The sequence below is a fragment of the Leopardus geoffroyi genome, chromosome B3 (assembly GCF_018350155.1).
Source record: "Leopardus geoffroyi isolate Oge1 chromosome B3, O.geoffroyi_Oge1_pat1.0, whole genome shotgun sequence".
Classification (NCBI taxonomy): domain Eukaryota; kingdom Metazoa; phylum Chordata; class Mammalia; order Carnivora; family Felidae; genus Leopardus; species Leopardus geoffroyi.
In genome coordinates this window covers 142,402,887-142,421,028 of record NC_059337.1, presented here as the reverse complement: position 1 = coordinate 142,421,028, position 18,142 = coordinate 142,402,887, and the positions used below count along the sequence as shown (strand labels likewise).

At 50.8% G+C, this 18,142-nt stretch overlaps 1 protein-coding gene across 4 annotated transcripts in view; it reads right to left on the bottom strand.

Moving 5' to 3' along the window:
• EVL (Enah/Vasp-like) overlaps window positions 1-18,142 on the bottom strand; it is a 153,887-nt gene that overhangs the window by 110,031 nt on the left and 25,714 nt on the right. The window contains exon 1 of one of the 4 annotated variants that reach the window (XM_045452068.1): window positions 4,218-4,348. The exons of the other annotated variants lie outside the window; for them this stretch is intronic. Coding sequence (XP_045308024.1) covers window positions 4,218-4,240 — 23 coding nt within the window. The 5' untranslated portion in view covers window positions 4,241-4,348. Of the gene's footprint in view, window positions 1-4,217; window positions 4,349-18,142 lie in introns of those variants that run through there. 4 annotated transcript variants of the gene reach the window in all.

Here is an 18,142-nt window from a genome sequence, read left to right as displayed (position 1 = left end):
TGACGTAGAGCCGACTGGGGTGCCTGGGTGGCTCAGTCGGTTGAGTGACATAGAGCCGACAGACCTTGCCCGGATAGCTCAGGCACGGAGTAGAAGAGAAAGAAAAGGGTCAGGGATGGTGGAGCTACCAAAGGAAGGCTGGGCTATGGAAAACTGTAGAAGCAATGGCTCCAGAAAAAATACAAGCAAGGTGTCAGATGTGTTAAGTTTGAGACGCCCGGCAGACTTCCAGGTGGCAGCACAAAGCAAGCAGCTGAATCCACGGGACCAGTCTGGGGAAAGGTCCAGGTGGGAGGTATACGTTTCAGGTTTGTCCACATCCCCGAGCTTCTGTTTTCATTTATGTTACGTGGGTTCCAGTTACCATGGGCGAAGCAACTAGCGGTATCTGGGAAACAGCAGGGAAACAGCACCTTCCCCATCGCTGCCCAGCCCAGCCTCCATCTCCTGTTGATGAGTGTTACCTGCTCACCACAGCGTGAAAGTCGCCGTACCTAAACCCCTGTCTCTTCGGCGGATGACAGGGCCGGGGAGATGACAGGGGCTAGGCTGGCTTAGGCTCCGGGCACCGGGTGGGCTGTGCTGGCTTCCAGACCTCAGGTCTTCCCCGAGACCCCTCATCTCAACTCATCTCCACATTCCAGTGGAAGAGCAAGGGAAAGAACGACACTTCCCAAGACTGGATATGGACACGGATTAATCAAGAAAGAGCCGGTTGGAGTTTGAACCTCCACGCTTCCAGGACACTTTACTCAACAAAAGAAAACAAAGCAAACAGACTCAGGGTAGTACCTTCCCGTTTTCGCGTGACTGACACATTCCAACTATGGATTTTAGATCTTGGAGTTGGCATACCACATTCCTTCTAGAAATAAACCAGGGTAAGCATCAGGAATTCTGAGAAACAGAGGTTTCTGATTTGGGTTCCGTTCTCCCTTGTGGGATCACAGAGCCAAAAATCACATTTTAAAATGTTTCTTCTGGGGAGGGGAGGGAACATGGTCCCTGCTCGGGCTCTGGAAGTGGAAGGGAAGCCAGAGAGGCCTCCGCAAAGCTGTCTCTAGTGCACTGGTGCTCAGAAGGCAGTCGCCGCGGTGTGTAGTGACTGGCAAATGTTTACTAAACCATGAATTCAGTAAACTTCTCACATAAGAGGTCTTTTTAAAAAGGCAAAAATATAAGGAAAGCATGTCTACCACAGCAGCCAGCTAGAACAGCTTGCCTGGTGTTGGAACAATACAGTCTTGAAGCCAACGGCAGGCAGAAACTACCCTAACCATCTGGAAAATGCTGGCCCAACCACCCAAGCTCTCAGGATTCTGCAACCCTGCGGGTTTGGCCCCAGCAAATCACTACGATGGTCAGCAGGCTCTGCAGTGAGATCACCCGCAGAGATTCCTTAGGAAACGGGAGTGGAGCTCTGCCACCCCAGCGGCTGGGGTGTGCTAAGGACACTTCACAGTTTTCTCAGGAGGTCAGCTGCGGGCTTTTCGACGCGCTCTTCTGAACCAGCGCACCGAACGGGCAGCGTGGCACCAGCACCAGGCCCGCACCGAGCCAGTCTGATCACGTGCCTGTTTCTCCTTCCGCGTTAAATCCCCTGAAAACGATCGGTGTCGACTGCTTATTGAGGACCTATTGTGCGTCAAGCAGTCTTAGGCACAAAGGAGTCAAAGTTAAAAACACAGGACACTGGAAAGCTCTCAGGGAACTCCTCGTGCCTTACTAGGGAGTAACGTGTCCCCTGACGCACAGAGCAAGTTCACGTCCTCTCATTTGTTTCCAACGGCGTCACAGACTTTCTCAGAGAAAATTCCCACAGAAGATGATGACGATAAAAGGCGAAGAGCCCTGCCAGGTCCACACAGGCCGTACGTGGCAGAAACTGGGTTATAAACTCGGTTTCGCCCCTCCCCAGGAGGAGAGGGGCCGCTGTGACGATCATGGTCACGGGTTAATCTCCCAGGAGCACGCCCACCTCGGGTCCACCTGCCTGACTGGACGTGCGGCTTCCGGCTCCAGGCTTCTTTCCTACCTGGACCTCCTCGCCTTTGCCTCAGATGTCCCATCTCCATAAGGGCAGTCTGCCTGCTTCTCCCAAGCTGACGGTTCTGAGGGTCTGCTTCCCAGGCCTACAGCATCACCGTCACCTGGGAACTTGCTAGAAATGCAGATCCCCAAGCCCAGCCCAGACCTACCGGACCCGAGCTTCTGGGAGGGAGGCCCCAGCAATCCAGGTTTTCACGGGCCCTCCAGGGGTCTCCACTGCAGGCTACAGCCTGAGCACCACCCTGACCGGAGCTACCAAGCTAACAAGCTCCTCTAAAGTGCCTGTGTCGCCCCACCGTGATCACTCAGCCCCACACAAAGCCCGTGACTAAAGAAGGTGGCCAACTGTCCAGTACAGGCAGCAGTCACAAAACGCAGTCACACCCAGCAAAGTTCTTTGCGGCCAGCTTAAGCGAAGCCGGACACACAGGTAATAGACCCCCCCCCCCCATTCTGGTCTACTTTCCACACACGGCCCCACCTTCTCAGTCCAGCAGCGCATTGGCCCTCAACGTGACCCCATTCCAACTGCTCAGACCCAGCTTTTGGGCTGGGAGCTGACCCAAGGGGACAAGGCTTGTTGATACATATGCCTCTTCCCTAACTAGGAAACGAGGTGACCGGCTCCAAGCTCTGTTCAAGGCAACGGTTAGCTAAGGCTTACTCCATCCCGAATAAATGCTAACAGTAAGATACGAACCTCACAGTTGTACTACTTTCTACATTATCCCAAACTCCTCCGTAAATCTCAGAAGGATCAGAAAAGCTAACCTGCCAACGGGGATTAGAACCTGGGACTCCGAATTCATCGTCTATGGACCTATCTACTGTAACACATCGAGCATAAAACAAATTCTTGTGAGTTATCTAATGGAGCTACCATAAAACAGTAAGTTCTGGTGCCCGTGTAAGGGCACAGGCCCCACGTCCCCAGAGCATGTTGCCACATGGAAAGAATATCCTTTTCACCAGCCCAGGCCACTAGAAATAATGCAGAGACACTCTCTTAAACAAAGGAGAACTTCCTAGATCCAAAGCTCCAAGTTTATAGAAAGGGCGGGGACACCCTTTCCAGCCCTGCTTTTCTTCCTACAGATTTGATGATCCTCTCATCTACTCTCTTGATTTTGATTAAAAGGTCTCTAAATTTCCTCTTACAAACAACGAAAGGTGGTTATTCTGTTATCGTTTTAATGTCTATCGCCGCAACCTTCCGGAGGGAACAAAAAAGGCCTGTAGAAACGGAACTGGGGTTCCCACACAATCACCCCCCTCGCCCATCGATATGGTATTTACGCTCAGTTCTAAAATACGCTGAAATTCCATTTGAGAAATGAGAGCCTGCCGGAGGTTAGGGACAGACACACACACACACACACACACACACACACACTGTCTTCTGTATGTTCCAAAGGTGGAAATATACACACAAATGGTCAGATAACCCTCCCATTCTGCCTCCTTTATTCTCATTTCTTAGCAACTACCTCTGTTGGAACATCCCTTCCCATGTTCATACCCAGGGACAGATCCTCAGAGAAGAGAAGGAATAAGATTCACAAAAGACTCATTTGGAGCATTGATAATTACAGCAGCCGAAAAGCTTCTGAAAGCAGAGAAGGACCCTGCTAACAAAACATCATCAGAGCACTTCCCAGAAAACTGCCCAAGCACGAGATTACTATGAACAATGAGGAGGGAAATCAGAGCCAAAATCAAGCCTCAACTAAGCAGACACACTTGCAGGATTTTCCATCTTTGCTGCTACCAGGAGCATTTTTTTTTAAAAGAGCAGTGGACTCCATGAGTTTGACAAAGGAAGAAAAACAAAAGAGAGCGAGAGACTCATTCTGGATAGAGTTGCTATTCTGCATTCATAACTCTACACCACCCACAGCAGCTCAAAGGAGGCACAAGGTGGGGTCCCCGGCAAATTTACGCACGGGCACCCCAATTATCCCCTGCTGCACGTGTGCATGCAGTAAACACCCCCGACCTGCACCACCTCTGCGCCTCCCACCCCCGCGACCGGGATAAAGCCCACCGAATGCAGGAAAGAACCGTTTTGGGGGTGAGAACCAGCCAGAGCCCGAGCTGTCATTACACAGCAAAAACCCAGCGAGAACAAAAACCCAGCGGCAGGCTGATGTAGAAAGCCCACGACGTACCTGAATTCTTCAAATGCAAACATGACCTAGTCAGAGACAACGTCCTTAGATTGTCTGGTAGCCTTTTTGGTTCGGAGGACAACCATTTAGTCAGTCGGATGGTGCAAAGTGCAGAAAAAAGAGGCGGGGTTTCCACCCCCCCCCCCCCCCCAATATTCGGAAGTAAAAGGCTTTCTGCAGACAGGGGCCTGCGGCCTCCAGCTCCGCCAGCTGCTGACAAGCGGCAGCTAACAGGGGAGGCAGCTAGAAAACCATGTGATCATTCCAGCAAGTCTGATTAATGCAGCGTATGCTTAGGCTCCAGGCTGGGAGCTGGATTAGCCCTGAGAAAGAAGTCGAACCCCGGGCACGCCTGGGGTCCTGGGTGAATCGCACGCACATCCGCCACCCCTGCACCCGAAATCTGCAGGTTGGGAAGCGGGGGGCAAAGGCCTGAAGGAACGCAGCCGGCTCCCGGGCGACCTGCCCGATTGCCTCATCTTCCATGGCTGCCGCCGCCACGGGCAGGTGTGGCCAGTGTGGCCGGTGAACAGCGGAGAGGATTCCAGGCTGCGCCTCCCCGAGAATTCCTCAGAGTTCCGGAATCACAGGAGTCACACTGTGTGCTCACCACCTCACCGTCAACAACATGACCTTGTGGGTCCACCGTGATAAGTGATCTCACTGACTCCATCACTCATTTATTGGGTGCGTAGCACGTGCTAGGCTCCTATCGATTCCTGGAGGCACAAAACTTATGTAATGATTCCAGAACAGAAGTTGAGAAGCAGGAAACGAGGTGTCAGCCAAAAGGAGAGAAATGTTTACCAGTCTGTAAAGCCTAAGCCGGAAAGATTTGGCTGCCTTCTGAGACTTGCCATTAAGGAGATCTTCAGCATTTGGCCTGCAAATGCTCTTTATAAACCAGGGGAGACAGATTTCACGTCAAGACCCGTGAGTCGCTCCTGCCTTTCTCTCTCCCTCACACCCACAGGTACCATCAGTCGCTAGTCCGGACTCTACCTCTGAAAGGTTTCTTGGAATCCGGCTGCCCCGTCCCGTGCCCGCGGCGTTTCTCGTGTGGCCCGGCGCCTTATGACCGGTCTTCCTCCCTCTGTCCCTTCTGCCAGAGCTGTTGTCTGAATCTGACTTGGAGGCCGGTGCCCCTTCCAACCCCGCACGAGCCCCCCGGTGCCCACGGGGTCAGGCGAAAAGGCCTCAGCCCCGCAAACCAAGTCTTTTCTCTCCAACTCTCTCCTGGTTCCCTAACTTTCCCGGCTTATGGGGCAAGCGGCCCAGATCGGTCCCGGCTCCGTGTGCGAGCTGCGTGTTGTCGCACGTGCTCCATCCCCGGCCCGGTGAGCCGCTCTCGCTACTGCTACCGACGCGCCACGCGGCACCCTGCCTGCCCTTCCCTGAGACCCAGAAGGGCAGCGACACGCACTCCCAGAGCCTGGCGCAGAGCAGGACAGAGAGGAGCCATTGGATAAGGGTCTGCTGAAGGAACGACCGTTCGCCTCTGCTCTCCATCAGGGAGGAGAGTGGCAGAGTACAGGTGTCCACGCGAAGCTGCTCCGCGGGGACTGCGCGCATTCTCCCCGCCTCGCGGAGCGGCCACGACCCAGGGCCTGACTCAAAGATACGAAGCGGTAACAGCCAACGGAGGCAGACTGATTAGTGAGGACAATCTGGGGGGAACCCTGTGATCCCTCAAGCCACACAGCAATCACCAACTGAACTGAACTGCTCCCGAATGCTCACACACGACTTCCTGACAGGTCTCCCTCTGCCTGGGACCCTCCAGTGACGGCAGCTTCTTGGCAGAATCATGATAGAACAGAAAACACGAGAGATTCAGAGTCATTAAATAACTGAGTTTACGTCCCAGATCTGCCACTTCCTGACTCTGTGATCACCGGCAGGCGACCCGAGCTGTCCGCGCCCTGGGCTCCCTGCGTGCGCAGCGGGACTGATGCGGATGCTGCCGGGCCTCCCTCTTGCGGGACGGCTGTGGGGACCCCACAGGGCAGCCCCCCGGGGAGCTGTGAGAGCTCCCCGTGGAGTGCACCGAGCTGTGGAATGTTCACCATCATCACCTCACAAGGCCGCCTCTCCCTGACAGTGCTGACTGCTGGACATTCGTCCCCACGGTAAGACCACCCTCCCTCAGTGGTACTCTACCTGCTTACAGGTAGCTCATTTATTTTAATTTTTGGGGTGACGGTCAGGGTCTTTCTGTCCTGTGATTCTCAGGACAAGGGGTGTGCGTGCATGTACACATAAACATATATACTGTGTATGGAGGTATGTCTAAAATCACCGTCCTAAATCTTAAATTTATTTTATTTAAAAAAAAATTTTTAATGTTTTTATCTATTTTTGAGACAGAGAGAGACAGAGCATGAGCAGGGGAGGGGCAGAGAGAGAGGGAGACACAGAATCTGAAGCAGCTCCAGGCTCCCAGCTGTCAGCACCGAGCCCGAAGTGGGGCTCAAACTCATGAACCACGAGATCATGACCTGAGCTGAAGTCGGACACTCAACTGACTGAGCCACCCGGGCACCCCTACTAAATCTTAAATTAAAAAAAAAAAAAAAAAAAAAGCAGTAGAGGGGCGCCTGGGTGGCTCAGTCAGTTAAGCCTCTGACTCCTGATTTCAGCTCAGGTCATGATCCCAGGGTTGTGGGATCGATCCCCACACAGGGCTCTGTGCTGGGCATGGAGCCTGCTTGAGATTCTCATTCTCTCTCTCTCTCCCCCTCTGCCCTGCTTACACTCTCCCCCTTTCTCTTAAAAAAGAAAAAAAAGGCAGTAGAGATTGCCAAAGTCTTAGGAAGAGCAATTAACCCAGACCAAATACAATTATAAGATGTTCTTATTTATTAAACTACCTGGTGAGAGTCATGGATGAGGGTAGGGGCAGCTGGTAATCAACCAGACACAAGCTTCTTGAGGGAAAGGAGATTCCAGAGCATTCTGTTATCAGTCGTTCCCAGCCTCAGGGACAACGCTAGTGAACTGCGGACACTCACTACTTACTTCTGACTGATGGATGTGCTGGTTGGTCTAATGGTCGGAACCTGCATTCTTAGCACCACCTGCAAGGTCTGGAGAGGAGTGGCAGTGATCTTAGCTCCCAGACATTTGTCATGCTGGGAGCTGGCCAGATGGGCTTTAGCCTAGCCACAGGCAGGTCCAGGGTGGCAGAGGCCTGGGGGATGGAGACCTCTGGACTTCGTGCCTGTTTTCCATCAGTAACTCAAGACTCTCCTCTTGGAATGCTCGTTATACCTTTCAGGGCAATTCTTAAGGTCCTGGTACAAGCAGAGCTGATAAAAAAATGGTGAAAAATTTCCAAATCCCAGCACCAAGAATATCTGAGACAGAATTTATGAGATTCCCCACTTTGCTAATAAGGAAACAGAGGCCAAAGAGTTTAAGTAACTTGTCCAAGGTCGAACTGCTCTCAAGGGGCAGAGCAGGGACGTGGGGCCAGGTAGGCTCAATGTCAGTGTCTGGGTCCCGACGCCAGTGATCCAACTGTCTCAGGCTGCCTCCAGAAGAGGACTTATTCCACAGACCTTCAGGCGGCCTGTGGCTCCACGACAGGGCTGGAACATGGTGACCCTCTGGGGTTCTTCTATCTAGCTGGTCCTGACTAGTCCCCGAATTTCATGGCCAGGCAAGCAACCATAAGGGCTGCCAGGGTGCTTCAGCTTCGGCAGGAAGGGGCAGAAACCTGAGTTGGCATAGAACCAGACTGGGGACGGAGTCAGCTTCAAAGGCTGGGCACCCCACTCGATCACTGGTGGCACCAAAGTGCCAGGAATAGGGACATAAGCGAAGGTCCTTGCCTCCCGACAGCTCCACTCCTACCCGAACAGACCCAGAAGGCACTTGTGTGACCACAGAATGTTAAAAAACAGAGGTCATCCCAGGTCATCTACCAGTGACTCAAGGCTCAGGCAAAGCCTGTTCCTGCTGTTGGGACCTCTGCAACACGAAGGAGCAGCCAGATACTCATTTTTACCTTTTTTAAAAAAAATTTTTAACATGTTTATTTATTTTTGAGAGAGAAAGAGAGAGAGAGAGAAAGAGCGAGCATGAGCGGGGGAGGGGCAGAGAGAGAGGGAGACAGAGAATCAGAAGCAAGCTCTGGGCTCCGAGCTGTCAGCACAGAGCCCAAAGCGGGGCTCGAACTCATGGACTGTGAGATCATGACCTGAGCTGAAGTCGGTTGCTTAACTGACGGAGCCACCCAGGCGCCTCTACCCTTGTTTTTAAAATGTCACTTAAGAGGGACATAAAACTGGTAAATGTAGAGAGTTCTGGTTGAAGGAGATATGGAAGAGCCTACAGTCCCTGCAGCCAGGAGTCCCCCCTCTCTCCAGCAGGGACAGGCTGGGCTCAGCCTGAGGACACCTGTCCTACAGGACTGGCAGTCCCATGAGCACGGACACTGTGGGGTGCTCTCCGAGCTCAGGCCAGCACGCTCCCCCTCGTGAATCCCCACTGTCATGGCAGAACACTGTCTTAGCAGTGACTGGCCACGTGGGCTGCCAGAGGCGTCCCCAGAGAAACAAATGTGGAGATACTGAACACAGACATGATCATTAACATGAGGTGTCCCTAGGCCCCTGACAATTTGGGAAAGCTAACATTCCTAGGGACACACACGGTAGGCCTTCAGTCAAAAACTTTTTCAATTCACCTAATGCATTTTTGCTGCAGTTGAATTAACCTCTCCAAAAATTTAAAAACAAAACAGATCCCTTCTTCAACTGGTAAGAAATGTGAGTCCTACACGCTGAATTCATTCCTTCCCCCAAATTACATAATTCAAGTGAACCTCTACAGTGACATTTAACTTTAAAATGTAAGTTTTAAATAAAGCCATCCCTCACCTCTATTGTGAGAATTCTATTTAAACTAAAAGCTACCCCCCAAAAGCATTCTACCACAAAGCAAACACAATTATATCGTTCAATCTACCACTAGTCAAAAGTAGGAGTTACTGGTAATTATTTCCGCACTTCTGTCCACATCAGACTCCCTTAGCAAGTGAGCTCTCTCTAAGTATCTGTGCCGGGTTCCCGAAGATTACCTCTGCATTCACTCAACAAACACTTGGAGAGCTGCTGTGCTAGGTACATTCCAGACGGTGCAGAGAGACAGCAGCGAGTCCACTCACATCCTGACTCCCAGTGCTTGCTTCTAATGAGGGAAGGCACATCGTGAATGAATACAACACAGCAACATGCCACAGAGCGACAGGAGCTACTGAACTTAGCGGCGGTGACAGGAAAGACCCCCATGGGTAGTGATATCTATGCTGAGATGGGAATGACAAGCAGGGGACAGTTGTGCAAACCTCGAGGAAGGATTACTGCAGGCAGAGGAATCAGCTGAGGTGGAAGGAAACAAGTGTGATTTTCACCCTCTCATGCGGTGTGGCTGGAACGGAGGAGTAAGGAACAGAGGAGATGGGACATGAGGAAGAGAGGTCAGCAGGGCGTCAGCAGCCAGGGAAGCCACGGAGAGTTTTCGGCAAGGGAGTAACACGACCCAATTTTCGTGGTTAGAAGAAATGTGCAAGTGGGGAGACCACTCAGAAGCTGCTGCCACAGTCCAAGTAAGAGCTGACGGAGTCTGGACTCTGGCGGTGGAGGCAGGACACGAGAGCAGAAAACAAGCCGATGGATTACAGGTATATTTCAGAGATAGTCTTTCCCACAACTGCACTGTTTCGTGTGGTTCTCAGATTAGTAACGAAGCAGAGCAAAGACTAAAATATTTCAGCAGAAATACTAAGAACCCCAAGAGTAACATAAGCCGAAGAAGCATAAGCTCCATGAGAGGAAGGACCTTGCCCCATCTTTACCATTCTACCCCAGAGCTGGCACCCGGGATCATTCAGAAAATATCTGTTGAATTAATGAACCAGCAGTTTGTAGACTAAGAGAGACGATTTCGTAAAAAGACGAAATTGGATGAAGTCAGCAGTCCTTGTGGTGCAACCATCCAATAATAGGGCAGATTATCCTTCTGAATAAACACGTGCAGCTGCCCCAATGTCACCCAGACAGACAGAATTTTCCCAGAAAATCTTGCCAGGAGTAGAGGGAGAATCAGGAAGATAAAAGCATGCAAGACAAATTCATATATTCCATCAAGAGATACTGGGACTCTGCTGTATGTCTAGTACCACATCACCTCTGAGAAAGGGGGAGGTGAAAGCTTCCCAACATTTGGGACCAGACCACAAGGCCTCAAAAACCTCAATGAGAGTCAGCGTTGGTAACTCACCACGAAGGCGTCTGCAGCTGTGACACAGGATCTTCTAGGTTGTCTGCTGGCACTGGTTTCCCTTCCCACCTCAACTCACTGCTCTTATCAAGACCCATTCGAGTCCCGGTACCAGCATGAGCAGCCCGGGGGGCCTGGAGTGTGACCGGCTGGGCTGTGGTCCGGTCCTTACCGGAGTGGAGTAATTCACCTGTAATTCACCTGTCAGAGTGTCTGCTCCCTCACAGAGATATTACGAGGGCCAGATACAACAGGTGTGCCAGCGTTCTGTGAGTTGTGTGTGCCAGATATGTAGATGAGAATACTATCGTTAACAACAAAGGAAATTATCCTTTTCTCCTCTGTGCCTCTAAGGTCTTGATAAGGCAGGAATTTTAAGTATTTACCCAAGTCACACAATTAGATGATTGATAAATGCAACCTACTATCCAAGGGGCCTAGAGAGTTCATAAACACGCATAATTGTGGGAATTCAGGGCTAAAAGGACCTCGTGGTCAAATGAGCCAAACCCTACTTCTGGGCAACAGCCTAGCCACCCAAGATGCTTATCTCCTCAAGGAGTGTCCACTCTGTCAAAGTGTAATTTTCAAAAGCTAAAACCCTGCCATACAAAAATACAGTATGCATGTGTCAAGGACTGATTTAAGTCGTTAATGAGGGAACAGCAGAATGACAACGCTGGTTCCAAGGTTACACGAGAAACATACATAGAGTCAGTGGGGGAAGGAAAAAAAAACAGAATGTGATGATCTTGCAAGGTTAGATATAAAACTGGTTAACCTCCCACCAAACGGTGAAACCATAAGCTTTGAGGTACCCTTTCTACTGAACAGAAATCATGTGTAATTTATCCATTTTCTGCAAGTTAGCATCTAGCTTTACAGAAGTCAGTCTTCTCCAAGAATGTCAGCTGTCCTTTACGTGGGCTTGCTAAAAGATGCCCCCAAGTGATCCTGAAAGGGCATACAGTTTCCCCAGGTTTCAGATAATCTTCCTACAATATCTCAACATAGCTTATTATCCACTCCAGGGGACTGTTGGGTAAGAAGTTCTTTCCTGTCTGGTCCATTTTTGCTTCTGCCTCGTTTACATCCTCTTATTTTATGAAAATCCTTCAAATGACTGCAGTCAATTCGAAATTACTGCTTAGTCCTCTCAGGTCAAATCATCCTGAAATGGGAGGTGGGGGGGCTATTTTCTAGAACTTCCAGCTTTCAGTGCTTCTCTGAATTCTCTCCAACTATCACACTTGTGGGTCTCTTAAAAACAAAAAAGGGAACGTCTGATTCATAGGTGCTGATTCACAGAGCCCCTCCTCCCCCTCCTCCAGATCTGGCTATTCTGAAGCACTTACCATAATTAACTCTAATTCCTCAACTTCACAAACCCACCCCTATCATCCCTTTCCTTCCAATGTAATAGTGCTTGGAAGTCACAAACCAAACCCACTACAGAGACATACAAACTCAGCCCACACTAACTGGCACAATAACGTGAAGTCAAAGAAGAAATGGACTGAATCAGAGAATGTCTTGTTCATATCTGTATTTTCCACAGAGGGTAGGGAAGTGGAACGAATAAACTAATTAATTAATTAAATGTTCTAAAGAACTGAAGGAGTGAGTGGATTCCAAAGGTTCTGGCATGTCAAGTGTCTTCCAAGAAGCTAAGTGCAGAAGGGAACTTCTGGGGCCAGTCCAGGGGGAGCCTTTGGAAAACGGAGGCTGCCTTTGTCCACTCCGGCTGTGCTGTAACAAAACCCCACACGCCGGGGAGTTTACAAACAAACATTAACTTCTCACAGTTTCCGAGGCTGGAAGTCCAAGATCGGGGTCCCGGCATGGGCAGGTAAGGGCCCTCTTCCAAGCTGCAGACTTCTCATTGTATCTGCACGTGGAGGAAGGGGCCAGGGAGCTCGGCCAGGTCTCTGTCAAAAGGGCGCTAACCCATTCGTGAAGGCCCGGGCCCAGTCACCTCCCAAAGGCCCCACCTCCTCACGCCATCACGCTGGGGGTTAAAATCCCCACATGTGAATTTTGGAGGGACACAGACATTCAGACCGTGGTAGAGACCCAGTGAATGAACAATGTGGGAATTTCTAGCACCTGCTGGCAAGGCAGGGATGAAGATATTTTATTTTGAAGGTAGGAAGTAAAGCAGGGGTCTAAATCCTTACATCTAAAACCAGACCACGGGGGTGAGGTCTACGCCACAGTCAGAGGAGCTGTCCCAGTGTAGACACCAATCCTGACCATGCAACCCCTTCCCAATATACAAGCCCTAAAAAGGAGAACCTTAATTTAACACATGTTCTGTCTCGAGAAGGACCCTTAGGGAAGACATAATGGTAGAGAAATCACATGAATATATGTCCAAGGGAGCTTTGATCTGGGAAGTCCTGCTTTAGATAAACACATTTTATTCCCTCAAAAAGCTAGTTTTTCTTTCTCACATTTTATTTCCGACAATCAGGCTTTCTCTATTTCTGATTCCCTACTAACATGCACAAGGTGGTGTTTTTCCTCCTCCAAAATAGCACTGCTTCTTAGTTTCCAAAAAAGTTCCATTTGCATAAGCCTCGCAGTGGTGTTTATATTCCTTCTTACAGAAAGCTCCGACACCCAGCCTATAACCCTGGTGTTTAAATTAATAGGTATCAGGACGAACTGATTTAAGACCTCCACATGGATTCCCAATGCTGGGCAGGATTTATTAGGTAGCTGACTAAGTTTGGAACCGCAGTGTTTTTGTAAAAGCGTATTCTCACTAACATGAAAAAATATGAGCCCTTGATTATTTTCCATGCCTCATTCTCAAACCATTCACTCTCCCGCGACACTACGTTCCTTGGACCCCACAGCACATACTGAAAAAAAGGAAAAGGAGGGCAAAAGGGTCGTAGGCGCTGGAGGAACCGAGCTTTGCGAACCGCTGTATTCCATCGAAAGAACGTGGAATTTGGAGGGCTTCACAGATTTCATCAAGTGGTAAGCGACTCTAAGAAAAATGTCAGTCCGATCTCCTTTCGACCACAGAAAGAGAAAAACACAGTACCTGCCTACTGTCAGAGATGGAATCAGAAGTGAAGTCTCCTGGTTTCTAATTTAGGTGCCTTATCCTATAAGCCAGTGGCCCTCAAGAGCGGGGACCTCCGGCAGCAGTAACGGCATCATCTGCCAGCTCGTCAAAGATGAAAATTCTCGGCCCCTCCCCAGACTAACCGAACCAGAGACTTCGGGAGGATGCCACCCGGCAATCTGTGTCCGGCCAAGCTCTCCAGGGGACTCGGGTGCACGTGAAAGTCGGAAACCCACTGACGGCTCTACACCAGATTCTCAGGCGGGGGAGTCTCGGTACCCCCAGGGGCCACCGGGCACTGTGTGGAGACACTGTCCGCGGTCACAGCTGGGGATGATGGGGGAGTGCTCCCGACACCTGGGGGGTGGAGGGCAGGGACGCTGCTACGCATCCTACTATGTGCAGGACAGCTGTCCACAGCACACAATTCTTCGGCCCGAAGTACCGGTGGTGCGGGGGTGAGAGACACCGCTCTCTTCCTCCTACGGGGAGGGCAGGAAAGAGAAGTCGTTCATGCTGCACACGCTCTCTCCACAAAGTGTCCGCCGCCCGCAGGCAGAGCTTTGCTTCTCTTTCATAAACGTGTCCCCTCAAGCTGTACTTCCCAAGCTGGTGTGCCTCCACCGGGTATGCGGCTCTGGCATCTGGACCCCTCGGCTGTCTGGGAGGCCAGCGCCCAGCCCCCAAAGCCAGTCCCTCCCACGGCAAGCAGCGACATCCCGCTCCAGGTGTGCCACAAAGTACTGTCATTTTCCAGGAGAACCATGATGTGATGAGAGATTAGAGATCAGCACTAATCTTTTTTAAAAAGCCACAATGACCTCCCATTTCCAGTAATGGTGAGAGAGGTTGTTTAGATCAACCCTCCGAGTGAAAAGAACCAAAAAAAGCCAGATAAAACTGCTAAAAGAACCAGACATTTCTAAAGTTTATTTGAGAGAGAGAGAGAGAGAGAGAGAGAGCGAGCACGAGCAGGGGAGGAACAGAGAGAGAGGGAGATACAGAATCGGAAGCAGGCTCCAGGCTCTGAGCTGTCAACACAGAGCCCAATGTGGGGCTCGAACTCATGAACTGTGAGATCATGACCTGAGCCAAATCAACCAATTGAGCCACCCAGTTGCCCCCAAACCAACATTTCTTTTTTTTTTATTTCATTTTTTTAGTGTTTTTTTATTTTTGAGACAGAGACAGAGACAGAGACAGAGACAGAGACAGAGCATGAGCGGGGGAGGGGCAGAGAGAGACACACACACACACACAGAATCCGCAGCAGGCTCCAGGCTCAAGCTGTCAGCACAGGGCCTGATGTGGGGCTGAAACTCACGAACTGCGAGATCATGACCCCAGCAAAGTCACATGCCCAACCGACAGAGCCATCCAGGCGCCCCCTCACCCCTTTTTCTTAAATTTTCTTTTTCCCAAACCGACATTTCTAAAGGCATCAAATTACTGTCAAAGATGGTAAGGAATTTCTAGGCTAAAACAGAGGAGAAAAGAGAGGGTCTGAAAAGGCCAACGGGCACAGAAGCCCCTTTTTTGCCCTGATGGCAATGTTTTCATCCTGGAAAATACAAACTTTGATGCTGGCCCCACAGGGCAGGCCAGTCACCCCCTCAGGGTGCGCCCTCTTCCTTGGAAGGGATCCTCAGACATCCCCTCAGAAGCAATCCGCGGCACCTCAGCTGAAAACCTCCCGGCACCTCCACCAACCGGCGCCCCATGGATGGACAGGGGCTAACGCTGAGCAGTTGTGTCCCCTGTACTGCTCTGCCTACTTCTATCAATTAGCTTAATCCTGGGGAGCCGCCTTGAGTCACGTTCTGTTATTCTTCCCATTTTACGGCTGGGCAGACTGAGGAACAGAAAGGTGAAATAATGTGCCCAAGTTTAAAAGTGGCAGAGCCGATCGTACCCAAACAAAGGCCGCCTGACTTTTAACCAGCCCAGAACAACAAAAGGGCACAAAGATGTTGATTTTTGTAGGACTGAAGACAGCAATAAACTGAATATCCATCGACAGGGATCGGTCAAATAAAGTACAGCATATACAAAGAGTCCCTGTAAACACAGACGGCTAATGCCACGGACTTAGGGATTACTGTGGTGTAAGAAACACCTCCACGAATCAAACAAGGAAGCGAGTTCCAGAAAAGCACGTGCAGGGCGGCGTATGTTCACGGATGCGTTACCGCACACACCACACGGCCCGGTGGCCACAAGCTCAGCCTTTCGGTCCAGAGAGCTTGCCGCTGCTTGGCCTTGGAAAAATTAAATTACTTCACTGTTCTAAAATACCAGTTTCCTGGGGCGCCTGGGTGGCGCAGTCGGTTAAGCGTCCGACTTCAGCCAGGTCACGATCTCGCGGTCCGTGAGTTCGAGCCCCGCGTCGGGCTCTGGGCTGATGGCTCAGAGCCTGGAGCCTGTTTCCGATTCTGTGTCTCCCTCTTTCTCTGCCCCTCCCCCGTTCATGCTCTGTCTCTCTCTGTCCCAAAAATAAATAAACGTTGAAAAAAAAATTTTTAAAAAAAATAAATAAAATACCAGTTTCCTTCCGCCTAAAACGGGGTGACATCATGATCTCCAAGGCTCTGGTGAGAAGCAAGGGATGCACCGCACGTGGAACCGCTCGGGCCGGAGCCAGGAGCGACAGCTCGGTACGCACAGCTGCTCCGTTACTTATGATGCTGCTACGTGCGTGCGCACGTGCATCCAGAGACGGCTGGAGGCATGCCAGCCAAAACGCTCACAACTGCTTATCTCCAGGGCCTGGTGTCCCTGGTCATGTGTGCTTTACTTACGAATTTTTTTTTGTGTTCTTCTGTATTGTCTGATTTTTACAGCGAACAGGTATGAATTTTATAAAAACGCTATTTTCTTTCTTTTTTTAAAAATGTTTTATTTATATTTGAGACAGAGACAGAGACAGAGCGCGAGCAGGGCAGGGGCAGAGAGAGGGAGACACAGACTCCGAAGCAGGGTCCAGGCTCCGAGCCGTCAACACAGAGCCCGACATGGGGCTTGGACCCACGAGCCGCGAGATTGTGACCCGAGCCAAAGTCGGATGGCCAACCGACTGACCTACTCAGGCACCCCAACGCTATTTTCTATGTACCCTCCCAGCACACACACAAGAGTACAACCTGAACAAACTATTCCGGTAACACTAATGTGACAGGCGATATCTCAAAGTAGAGATCCGTGGGAAACCAGAAGAGCAAGCTGGGGAAAGTGAAACTCTAGGCCCGGGATATCACGAATATTCGCAGAATGAAGGAAGGAAGCCACGAACGGGGAGGCCATGGCATGCAGCGGCACTGAGCTCCGGAGCCACATGCAGCTGGAGTTTAACACCAGCTCTGCCGCTCCTAGCTATTACCCTCGAACGACTCATTTTCAGTTGCCTCACCTCTATGACAGGACTGTGCCAATGCACAGGGCTATCACACGGTTCAAGGAGACCGTGAATGCAAAAGCAGGTTTGCGTTTCATAAAAGTTCAACGAGAGCTACTTCTCCCCGCCCTGCCCCCTTCCTCGGTCCCAGGAATGCCAACAACAAACTGTGTGACCCTGGATAGGCTGTTCCACTGAGCCTCAGTTTTCTCACCCACAGAGTGAGAATAGCATTTACCTACTTCTTGGGACGCGGTGGTAATTAGGTAAGCGATTTTTGTATAGTTTACGTGGGAAGACTTACCATAAGTATTAAGGGAGTTTTTTTGGCCGGTTTCTTTCCTAGCCTCTTGGCTCCAATATACTGATTTTAGGAAGCTTTTACAACCTAACCAACACGCAGATCTTATTAACTGGCAATAATTTACTGGCCATCAAGAGCTTTCCCAGAACAGCCTACTCCCAGTCTACCTGAAAATAAAGTCTGCCTGGATGTGACTGGAATCGGTGCCCCCCAGGAAGCCCCGGTCTAGCCTGGCACCACTCTGGCTGCGCAGCACAGAACGGGGCAAGCAGACACGATCGCTGGGACCCACTGGATTTCAGCTTCATTCTCCCGGTGATGAAGACAGGAACTCTGGCTTCTTCCCACTGTTTAGGGGGAAGTGCCAGCTTCTAGGAGGGGCCACCAGCTGAAGCCCTTACACAACCAGCACGTCCGCATGCTCACCGTGCAGTACCTTCATGATACCTGACACTCATGGAATCCTCTGGAAGCACTTCTCAGACACAGTCTTGTACGGCTGAGGACCCGTCCAGCTTGGTGGGCAAGACAGGGATCCCTACCCCTACTTTGTTTACAGAGAGGAGGTCACGGAGCCAGGCGGTGAGGTGAACCTCAAGAGAGGCAAGCTACGCTCCAACCACGCTGGAGTCTCCAGCGTGTCCCTCTGGGAAAGCGCAGGGAGAGGACAACCACCCGTGCCTCGGTCCTACTTAATCAACAGCAGGGCCGGAGGCTGACACCAGGCAGCGGAGCAGAGTTTGGGGTTCACGTACATCAGAATCGCCTCTCCCTAATGAGAACAACAAAGAAAAGGAGGTATTTATGTTTACAGCTCGCATGACTGAGTTCTGCCCTAACTTGGGATGTCCAGCACCCTGCCTCCG